The sequence below is a fragment of the Zootermopsis nevadensis genome, unplaced genomic scaffold, assembly GCF_977971745.1.
Source record: "Zootermopsis nevadensis isolate Lab colony 2312 unplaced genomic scaffold, Znev_1.0 Znev_ptg000020l, whole genome shotgun sequence".
NCBI lineage: Eukaryota > Metazoa > Arthropoda > Insecta > Blattodea > Termopsidae > Zootermopsis > Zootermopsis nevadensis.
Window position 1 is genome coordinate 2,621,205 of NW_028259152.1, and position 12,018 is coordinate 2,633,222.

A 12,018-nucleotide genomic window follows, 5' to 3' on the forward strand; every position below is an offset into this window, starting at 1 on the left:
GAATACAGTATATGTTTCTATTTCCTATATTTCTGTGTTATTCGTGTTGACTTATTTACTGTCATGTTGTTGTCATCATTGTTCGTGCCATTTGGTTAGAAAGTTCATATACAATAAGTAAAAACTTAGCATTAAGAAAATTATAAAATGTTCACTTCATCAGTTTTTTTCTTTCTGTTGTCATGATTGTCAAAAACGTTGAAACACTTGTTAACTTTCGCTTATTGGTGAATGTTACTTACAAAATTATATAGAAGTTCAGCATATTCTTGTGAGTAACAATCTACAACAGATAAGTGGAAGCTATTGCATGTTCCAGTGTTTTTAACAGTAGTGACAGTGACAAGAACAACATAAGTGATGTAACAAATAACGATATATCACAATGAATTCCTATTGTTCTAAGTTATGATGCATATGGAGTGAAAAATCTTGACATGTGATTTGATGAAACAGGAAAGGATAAGAAGATTTCTGTCTTCTGGGTTGTTGCGCTGTGTAGTCTGGTTAACATCGACCAGACTACACAGCGCAACAACCCAGAAGACAGAAATCTTCATACTCACCGCTGTGAAAACCTCAAATCTTACAGGAAAGGATAAGTTGTTAATGTTGGTCTTCTGGGTGCTAACACCAAATGGACTTAAAGGTAGATACCAATGTTTGAGAGGTACATTGGTGTCTTCCTACAAGTGCACAGAGCACTATTACCGCAAAGACTAACAGCAACATCTTCACTCCCATGAGACCCTCAAATCTCGTAAAAAGATAGAATTTGTGCAAGAACTGTAACCACAGTGCTCACAGACTTTTAGAGTTTATATACCATTATGATACTGAAACTCATTGTTATGGGTTTATGTGTTTTAGGGCCGCATGCCATTTGTGAGAACAATGAGCATGGAGCAACGATGGCAAGATTTAGCCAACTTGCTGAGTCTGCCAGGCCCTGGAGATGCTTCAGCCATGTCACACCCTTTTGCTCACCACCACCACCACCACCACCACCACAACTACAGTGGAGGACCAAGCAGTGCATACACACCTGACAGCACACGTGGAGTACTGCTGCATAATGCTACACTTGCACCCCCCATAGGAGATCTCAATAACACTGGTCCATATCCAAATATGAGTAAGTACCTTCTACTGCAGGTTCTCCAGTACTGTTCCCCATTTAAAGATTAGGCTAGATGTAACAATATTTAGTTGTTGTTTCTGTTGTTTTCTTCTTCTTTTTTTTCTTTTCCTTTCACTCTGCATGAGCTGGATAGCTCACTTGGTATAATGACTGACTATAGACTGGACAACTAATGTTGGATCCCTGATGAGGGACAGAGGATTTTTCCCCTAGCCTCTGCATTCAGACCAGCTCTGGGGCCCACCCAGCCTCCTATACAATGGGTACCGGGGTTCTTTCCCTGGGGTAAAGCACAGCTGAGGTATGACACTGACCGCTCGCCCGTGTCTAGCGCTGAGGTTAAGAATGAGTAGGAGCTATACCTCCTCTCTCCCCAAGCGCCTACATGGCATATAATGGGGCAGCTTTACTTTGTTGTTTTACTCTGTGAATTATTTATAATTGATTTCTATTAGGTTTCAAAATGCAAAAGCTGTAATGAAAGTAAATTGGCATTTTACTGGTGCCATAATATTTTAGTTATAACATCCTCCTTTTCTCCCACCATGTTCATTTTCTAGATATTATTTTTTATAGTCTGTTCATTTGATTTCCCATGCATATGAGTTATTACTGGATCAGTATTTTTTACAGTCACTGACAAGGACTGGCAAGTACAGAGCTTTAGAGAGGCAGTTAAATAGTATGAAGGTAATTATATATAAATTGAAGAACTGTTTATTTTTTCCTGCCCTGTAAAGTCCATATAGATAAACATTTGTCTATTGTGTTTTCTATTCAGAATGGCCTCAAATAAGGAGATTATTTATCGCCATTTCTTTTTACTTTGCTTTAGACTACACCATTATGAAGGTCTGACAGAACAAAGATGGACAGGTGTTGAGTGGGACACATATACTTTTGGTCTGTGTTGATGATGTTGATTTATTAGGCAAAAGCATACATACCTTAAATAAATACATAAGAGGTGTATTAGCTGCTAGTAAGGAAGCTGAACTAAAAATAAGCAGAAAGAAAACAAGTATATAGTCATTTCCTGCCACCAGACTCCAGAACAAAATCTTATAAAATTAGCAAATTAGTTCTTTGAGAATATGACAAAATACCGATATCTGGGAACAATAGTAACAAATCAAAATTTAGTTAAAAAATTAAATGTAGGTTAATTTCACAATGTTTGTTGCCAGAGACATAGAAGTGTAAAAGTAAATGCCTCCTAATTTTATTATGGCATGACATCTGTAGCAAAAGTTTGAGTCTGCTGCCTATTTGAAGGTTTCTGGTAGCAGTGAAGCTTCTTGCAGTATATCCTCTTTTAAAATATCTCTGTTGACAGTACAATTTTTCTCTGAACTGTGTACAAGTTAGAGTTTACTTCCCAAGGTCAGTCTTAGTTTGTCTCTGTGAGGTTTGAGGTTCATAGTCTGTCTCTGTTTTAAAGCCTTGAAGTGAAGAACGTGGTGTATGCCTTACCTATTTTTTCAACGTGGCAACAGGAATAATCAAAATAAACAGACTTCATCTTCTGTTTAATTCTTAGACATTTGTCTCTTTGAAATGATTATTCTGTGCAGTATGTTCTTTTTTATTATGTATACTTAGGGACTAAGCTCTTAGAAATTGAGTGAGTATCTACATAAATTAAAATGATGCTGTTTTTTTCTGAGGATACTATACCATTTATGGAGTTATTCCCATTTGTTGTTGCAGGTGGGTCTTCAAATTTGGGTTCAGCTGTAGCTACTTCAATGAATTTAACCAACAGTAGTGAGCCAATGGGAGACAGTGGTCCTAATGGACCATACAAAATAGAAGGGCCTCATGATATGATGTATCCCTATCAGGTGAGAGCAACAACCAAAAGAAGGCAGTCTGCTACGTTAATTAGTGTGTTTTTTAAGCGCAAGTGTTCAAGTGGCCTTGTCAGTTAATAGTACCAACACAGCCTGGGTAAGATTTCAGGTTCTTATCAAGTATGAAGATGGCTGTTTTCTGTGCTGTTGTACCATGTAGTCTGGTAGAAATTTACCAGAATTACAGAGGTGCTTACAGCCTCCATCATGGTGATGAGTCACCCTGATGATGGAGGCAGTAAACACCTATGAAACATCAGTCAGTTTCTACTAGCCATATTTATAACCAAAGTATCTTGTCACAGTAGTCAAGAGTGTTAAAGTACAAAGGTTCTACTGAACTTCATGATGCCTGTGTTTGCTTTTCAGATTTTCATATATGATTGTTTTCTTAATCATGTAATGTAACCCTAAATTTTAATGACAAAGGAATGTCACATTTAGTAAGGTGCTAAATGGGTAATATATAAAATGGCTTTAAAGTTCAGTTAATTTTATAGACAAAATCTGGCACACTATATACTCTATAACTGAGTGTAGCTTTTGTTTTTCGGAATATGTGTAAGTATTTTAGTAAGTATGATGTAGTTGTGTACAGGTTTCATACAACTTAGGATACAGACCAATGGGAGACTTTTGTGAAGATGGTATTAAACCTTTTGGTTACATAGAAGGTGAGGAATTTCTTAACTGGCTTGTTAAGAAGGCTGCTGCATGGTGTTTGTTTGTTAGTAGTTGGGAACTTGTTAAGTTGGTTGGTCATTCAGTGTTGTTTGTTAGTTGGTTAGTTAATTAATTATTTGTTTAGTTGGTTGATTGTTTAATTAGCACATAAGCATCTTCTCTCAATCAAGATATGCTAAAAAGATAGTAAGCAGATTTTTAAGCCACTGGAGAATTCCTTCTGTAGGACTTCCTTAGTTAGTTCATATAAAATTTAAGCTAGGTACCAACTTCAGAAACATTAACTAACTAACTTACTAACCAACCAACTGGTTAAACTTTCCAATGCCTAGTTCAGCTTCATCTAAACTAGGTTCTGGCATTAACAGTTCAGCCATATGTATTTTAATGTATCTAACATCATCAGTCCAGCCAACATTTAAGAGCTGGTTAAAGAAACTTTTCCACCTATTCAAAATTTTGATTGGATCTGCAAGTAAATTGCACTTCAGAATCATCACAGCCATTCAATTAAGTATTTAGTAAGAAACAATCAAACAAATGCTAATGGTAAATTCAGTAAGTTAATTAAAATAATTCTGAATATGATTACCACCATGCATGCATACAAGGCCATCCCTAGAAGAGAACAGGTCTTGGGCTAATCAGCCCCTACATGGCTCTCTACATTTAAATAAGATCACAGAGAATATTAATATATCCCAAAAGATTTTCACAGGACTTCATACTGATAATTAATGGATACCTCAGTCACTAAGTATGAGGTGTGCAATCATGGTTTATTTGCTGGCAGGGGCATGAATATTTCTGATTTCACATTCAGACTGTCTCTGGGAATAATTCCCTGTGGGGAAAATGGCCAAAGCAGTCACTTCTACTTATTGGTGTCTGTAATGGTCAAGTAGAGGGCAGTCTTACTTCTTATCTTTACCTTTTACATTATGAATATTATGCTAACATGTTTAATTTATACAGGAGGTGTGCAAACATACTGAAACACATTTCAACAAAGACGTTATTGCACACATGCTTCAGTTCAAATTTTAAACAGTAGTTGTCAGCTGTAATGCTTATCCTCAAAATGAAATTAACTGCTCGTGCCAGTTTGACATACTCAGCAGATGATGAATACAATCCAAAACAAAGAAAGTAGTAAGATAGTTCATTTAGTACTCCTCCCATGAATCCATAACTGAAATGAATTTACAAAACATGTTGCTGAGAATTCTCTACCCACAGGCAAGAAGGCGATGCGGAAAAGATGCATGTTGTTATTGGTGCAATAATTTATTTGGTCTTCGCTTTCTTGTTTTATGAGAAAAGTTACATTGGACCATGTGCATGATATTGTTTCTGTTTCAAAATGTGTAGACGAGTCATAAAAAACTGGGTCATTTATTTGTTTGTTATTAATAACTACAGGCTATGTCCATCAGATTCCCTTCTTGATTGAACACAGTGATTCCAGCAGTACTACCACTTGCTCAAGAACTTTTGGTACACTCAATTCTGAATGTTTGTTTAATTCCTGTGCCACACTCTGGATAATCTTTGACAATTCCGGAAGGCTCTTTCCCTTTCAGGGTATGTTTCAGTTTGAAGAACCAAAAATGATCCAGTAGGTGTTAATGTGGTGAATAAAGTGGGTTGGGAAACAGTAAAATGTTGTATTTTGTCAAGAAAGTATGTAAAGTCCTAAGTGAGCCAGTACATTGTTGAGAATTCAGCTCGTTTTTATGTGTTTTCCATAAAACGCCATTTCTTGCATATTTCAGAACACCCAAATAAGACATTGTTACCTGTTTGATACTGTGAATTTGTTCATGCTGAGCAGCTGGAGAGTGAATAATTTATTGTCTCCATTATTGATGCTCAGTAAAATGCCCTGAAATGATATTATCATCCCTCATAAGCTAGTTAGCAAGAAGAATGCAGTTTCATGAAAAATATAAATTTGGAACTTCAGAATTATAATAAAACAATATGAAAATGTCACAGATAATAGTTGAATGTCAGAGATGAATGGATAGCAATCCTTTTGTGTTTAGGATATCCTAGGTTCAAATTTTGGCCCAGAGGCCAGCTGTCTCGACTGATATTTTTCATGTTTTTTTCCTCAGTCCCTCCAGGCAAGTGGCAATATGATACTTTGAATTAGGCCATGGCCACTTCCAACCACATCCTATCAATTATTCAATGCAAAAGTGTCACAGCTTCTAACAGTATTGTAAAATTGTTAATTAATTAAAATAACAGCATCTGCCATTAGAAATTAAGTGCTTCAATGAAATGTAATGGCTGTCTGCTGATCATTATTAATGACTAGTAAGTTATGTTGTATGACATTCATACTGGTATGGCATGATTTGTCAGAAATTTAGATAGATGTGAGGTAAGTTTGTTTTTTGGTGTTTGCTAATAGAAGTTCCTGATTTCATGTTACTTTGTATGAGATGTAGAATAGTTTTACTGATATGAAAGTGTGTCTAAATCTAGTATGCAGGTAACTCTTAGTTAGCTACAAGATCTTTGGACTCTGTTCTTGTGGATGTCACAATGACATGACAGTTTTCAACATTTTTGCTACATAAACACTCATGTATGTAACTATGTTCTTATCTTCAAAGTATTAAAGTCTGAAATATCAGGTGACACATCATGCATTCCATCTGGCCTTCTTTCGTAATGTGGAGTTGAAAAGTTTGGATACTGATCTTTTGGTTTGTGGTACCATGTAATCTTGTAGATAGCGATTAGTGGCTCAAAGGAACGTACTGCCTCTATCTTAACAGTGTAAGTGGCACATTCATGCCCAGAAATAATGAAGGAATGTTCTGTTAAAGGACAGAACAAACATTTCCACTTCATTTGTCCTCTTCTTATCATTGGTCCTGACAGAGGTCATCCAGTTCCAATTGTCCAGGACAGGGCTTCTCCTCGCCCTTGTCCTGGTTCTGATCTGCTGGTCTCCTCCTTTCTGTTGACCCAGTCTCTCCACTGTTCTACACACCAATATCCTGGCTGTAGTTTCTTCTATCATGATGATGAAGGCAGCATGTCCCCCACCAAGTTGCTGATAACTACCTGCATGACTGCATAGTTTCACGACTCGGAACATAGTTTAATGACTGAATATGTCTTGTTTGTCTGGATACATGTATCAAAAAGTCCTTGTCATACTTTCTTTTGCCAAATAAAATCTTTTGCAGCATTATTTGCTCTTGTTCAGAGTCAGGCAGGCATGGCTACCATTAAATGCACTTTAATGTGTTATTAAATATTTGTTTAATCTAAAGTATTGTATAAATCAGTCTCCCATGAACAATCTTTAACATCTTATTTTTTATTTCTTTTAATATATAGTAAGATGACAGTTACAGAATGTTGATTTTCTCTGGTGTAATGTAATCCTCTGAAACACTGGTATCTTGTCTCTTCCATGTGGTTCAAAAAATAAGTTTTATGTAAACAGTTTCAGGATGCCTGTAGCAAAAATTGATAATTCATTATTTGTCTATGTGTATATGAATGTGAATGAAATTGGCAGAATTAAGTGTTTATTTTGTCGTTATTTTTCAACTTATGGCTTATAAGAGATTTATGTACACTTGTTTTAGAAACACCCTTGGTAATTTGGGGGAGGGGGAGAAATTTATCCTACCTGCTTGGATGGGACTTATAATTCTTTGTTCCTTCTAATTTTTACTCTACAAATTCCTTTAAAAGTAAATCAGTATAAAAATCCTATTTTTATGAGACATCAAAAAACTTTAGCTGCTAGCACAAATTAAGACAATTTTATTGTTTGTGAATATGAAGATACCTCTTAATTGCTTAGTGTATATTGTTGACAGATTTGTTTCTACCCAGACTAACTGAATATATGTCCATATTCACAGAATTCTACCTCAGAAATGAACCAGACAACTGAGGGGTTCCTTTCATCCATATTGAATGATGAAGATCTTCAGCTGATGGATATGGCTATGAATGAAGGTAAGTAAAATTGTAATTTCTGTAATCAATGATGCATTTAATTACAATGTTTGGTTTGTATCTAATAAGTCTCTTGAATAACTCACATTGTTGTGTGGTCTGTCTTCCACTTATTCTTTATCTTCCCAGAGTTTAATGTAAATAGAAAACTCTTATTTAGAACATCATACCATTCCTGTTAAAGAAGATATTTTAGGTTAGTTTATACTTGTATGTTACCTATAAACACACAACACTTTCTTACTGTTGTTATAGTCTGCTATGCAGAATTTCATTACCTGGCTTTAAAAGCTTTTGTTATCATGAAGGTGAAAATTGTTTAGTCATGATGTTGACATGCTAATATGAGAATTGATTCATGAACCTAGCATTACACTCTTTGAATTCATTACTACTTACAGTAAGCGTGTACATGATCAGGGAGTGATGGGCTGGTTGTGGAAGTGTTATGTAAATAAAAGGATAATACAGTTTTCTTTCATCAAATTAATAGTGAAAAGGTGTAAGAGCGTAGGTTATTCTTGAGTTGTGAAATGACTTTAAATAGAAACTTTTAGAATGTCATGGATTTTCAATGCTGTAGCTCAGAATTAACAGTACATGTTATGTATGTATAGTATTGTTTCAGAAATTTTTAAAATCTGCCTTGTAAATTGTGTTCATGAGTTTCATGATAATGATTGCAACTGTTTAAGCATTGATGCTTATTAAACATAACACCCTGTCTTTCTAAATTTCTACAGTTTTTAATTTATGTAATGTCATGCTCATAAAGACAGCATGGTGCTATATGTTATGCATACAAAGAGTATACAGTGCAAAAGACTTCAGACCGTATTGTTTTCCTAAGTGTAGCATCCATCTTGCATCAGCACGGATTATGCACATACATTGATGAGAGTATTATACTCACTAATATTGTAAACTGTGGTAAGAGCTCATTTAAGTGTTAAATACTGGGAGACAACTCAATACAATACAATATTGTTTTAAATGGAATGAACAAATGGTTAATTTTGGCTGGTGGTTTTGTTCAGTTGGGATGACTGGCAGTTTGTAATAATTGTATATGTGTTGACCTTGCATATATATTGAAGATAGAACTACTACTAGCTAGCTAACTCATCATGTATCATAATCATGATTCAACTAATTTTAGTTATCAATTTTTCTTCTTTTGTGCATGATTCTGCAGTCTTGGCAGAGATCAGTAAGTGTAATGATTAGCATTTTGGTCTCATTTTCTTGAATGACCTTCTTTTCATTTTTCTCTCACCCATCACCTCCCTGCTAGCATGTGTACACAGCATTGCATATGGTGTGAGGTTTTGTGATAAGATAAGGCTTTGTTGTTGAATGTTGTGTTAACTGTAAAGTATAGTCTGCTATAGATAATGAGAGTATTAACATTGGTCTGAAAACAAGAAAGTGTGGTTTTCCTCCTGTGGGAATGGGTATCTGTTGTGACGAACTGCAGAATGCAAGTATGTGGCCGGACTTCATGTGGTATTATGGATCAGATAAGCTCTTGATAAATGTGTTTCAGAAGATGACAGTTGTTCTGCAGGGCTGAATAAGGAAGATTTTTCCTGTTATAAATTGAACAGATTTGATTTCAAGTGTAAAATTGTGATATAAATGTGTTGTTTTTCACAAATGTGACTCATTACCAAGACTGAGATATTGAAATCAGCATTGTCATTGTGGTTCTGCAGGAAGTCATTGCCCTTGGATACAATTAACTAGTAAGAATATTGTGATGAATTGACCTCAATACAGCATCCTGCTTTCTTTCTGTAAATGAAGCTGTCCTTTCACTTATTTTTATCTGAAAACGTGTGTGGGAAGTTAAATGTTATGTTTATGTTTTGAAAGATATGGTGAATAATATGTGTTATTTCCAAATTGATATTCCATGTAATTCAGCATGTCAGAATATGTTTAGAAGTCTTAATCAAGATCAGCTCATATTGAAAGGACAAATGACAGTAGTGTTTCTATTCAAATTATAACAAAATATTTTAATGAAATTTGCAGTTTGAAATTTGAATAATATTCTGCTTAAATTTATGTCAGAACTTCTTTTGTGGTGACAGTAGGATACTACCCCATTCTCTGCATAAACAAAATCTTTAAAAAATTGATCAGATTATTATGGAAGCTGTTTCTTGTGAAGATGTGATGATGTTTGAAATCTGTATAAACTTAGAAAGTGGACCAAAGTGAATAATTCAAGTAGAGTTTTGAAATTTTACACTTCTCCTAAGATATCGTGCAACATATTTATTTTTAAAGGTAGGATTTACTACCTTTTCCCAGTTCACATATTCCATTACACAAATCACACTAATACAGCATAATTAGTGATTTTAAGCAAAATCTGCTAGTTCCTTTCTAACACCACCTCATTTTAAATTATTATGGATTTGCAGTTGGTCATTATTATGTAATTACAGTATTAATAGATTTCCTGCAGACCCATCTTAATGAATATGGAAATGTGGCAATATTTTTACAGCATTATCTTCAGACAGTAGCAAAATAATGTATATGTTCTGCATATTACATACCAGCAGGTAATATTTACTTACAGTGACGTAGTCTGTATGATATTGCTTGGGTTCTGTTTGCTATTAGTGTTTAACAGGAGCTCTTTTTTGTGCTGTAGAATTAATACTATGTTCATCAGCATGTTATTTGCTATTACAAGATCTGTACACTTGCTTTGTGTGTTTGTGATCAGTCATTTAACAATTCATCATTACCCATAGGTTTGTTATATATATATATATATATATATATATATATATATATATATATATATATATATATATCTTCATGATACTTCTATTGTAATTTTTAATTATGTGTGATTAAACAGTGTGTTAATAGCAGTTTAAATTCGTCCTGTGCATAGTGGAGGTCTGAGATTCAGTTCCATCCTTTGGTTTTCCTAAGGTTTATTTCTCTTTCTCAGTACCTCCAAGCAGACTTTAGGATATTACCATCATCCTGCTCATTCAAAGCTGTTTTTTTTAAAAAAAATAATGACACGTTATATTGTTTCAGGCATGTACACCATGCGATTGCTGGACAGCAACAATTCGAACAATGCCAGCAGTGTGGGAAGCATAGGAACAGCTATACAGCCATCAGAGGAGCGCATGGATGCATCAAGTGATAGTGCAGTAAGTTCAATGGGCTCAGAACGTGTCCCCTCATTGTCAGATGGGGAATGGATGGAGACTGGCTCAGATTCAGGTCATACAACAGGAGACCATTATGCAATGGATTATCATGCAAGGTATAAGTCTGGACAGATGTGTAACAGAATAGGATACTAAATAAAATACAGTGAAACCTCGATGCATCGTTTTCGGCGGGGGTGGGAAATAAAAACCATGAATGCGGGAAAACGATAGATGCGGGAAAGCATTAAAAATTTTAAAAAAAAACAATGTTTCTCTTTCAAAGTTACTTCTTTTTACCAAAAAAGTCTTTAATGGACAACTGGTTTGTCAAAACTTTACGTTTTAGACCAAACAGAGCACTTTCCACGTTCAAAATGTTTTCCTCGTCACGTTCACTAATATTAAGCGCATAAAAGAACGACTTCACTTTCGCCAATGCAGCGTGCGCTTCGGCAAAGCTTCGGGCTCGCGTTCGTCTTCTTCTTCTTCCTCACCACTCCAACCCCCTTTGCGGACAATAACAGGAAGAATGGAAATACTATTACTGCCGAACTAAACGAAACGTAGCTGTAGAAGACCCTGAACCGCTGGAAACGAGATGAACCAGAAGAATGAAAAGTGCCGCCAGCCTTTCCTTTGTACTTATAATAAAAGCATTTGTGAAGAAATTCACACTGCACATGCCATCTGGCATCGCTGGAACGAAATATGAGTGCACCCTAATTAAAATCGTAAAATTTCTGACAATGGGCACCGCCATTCACTCCAACTATCACCCCTGCACCGCTGACCCCTCATTCCAAAAGAATCTGTGCTGGTTGGGCGACATAACAGGTTACCGCTACTGCGTATTCCAAAAACATTGTGCGTCTTTCGGTAATAATTTATCTCAAAACCCAGCATTTTAAATTCTCAGAAACGATCATTGCGGGAAAATTGTGGGCCGGGACTAAGATTTTTGAACGATCGATGCGATAAAACGATAGTTCGAAGAACGATAGAAGCGGGAAAATGTAACATTATTTTATATGGGATGTATTCGGGACCGAACAAAACGGACGATGCATCCGGGAAAACGATAGTTCCGGGAACGATGGATAGAGGTTTCACTGTATACCTCATTTTCAGAACGGACTTTAAATGCCACTGTTGG

General features: G+C 35.5%; 1 protein-coding gene across 6 annotated transcripts in view; it reads left to right on the forward strand.

Moving 5' to 3' along the window:
* cnc (NFE2 like bZIP transcription factor cap-n-collar) overlaps positions 1-12,018 on the forward strand; it is a 146,843-nt gene that overhangs the window by 126,342 nt on the left and 8,483 nt on the right. For all 6 annotated transcript variants that reach the window (XM_022063635.2, XM_022063633.2, XM_022063632.2 and 3 more), the window contains 4 exons: positions 871-1,135; positions 2,852-2,985; positions 7,578-7,674; positions 10,744-10,978. In XM_022063635.2, the coding sequence (XP_021919327.1) occupies positions 871-1,135; positions 2,852-2,985; positions 7,578-7,674; positions 10,744-10,978 (731 nt within the window). The remainder of the gene's footprint in view (positions 1-870; positions 1,136-2,851; positions 2,986-7,577; positions 7,675-10,743; positions 10,979-12,018) is intronic.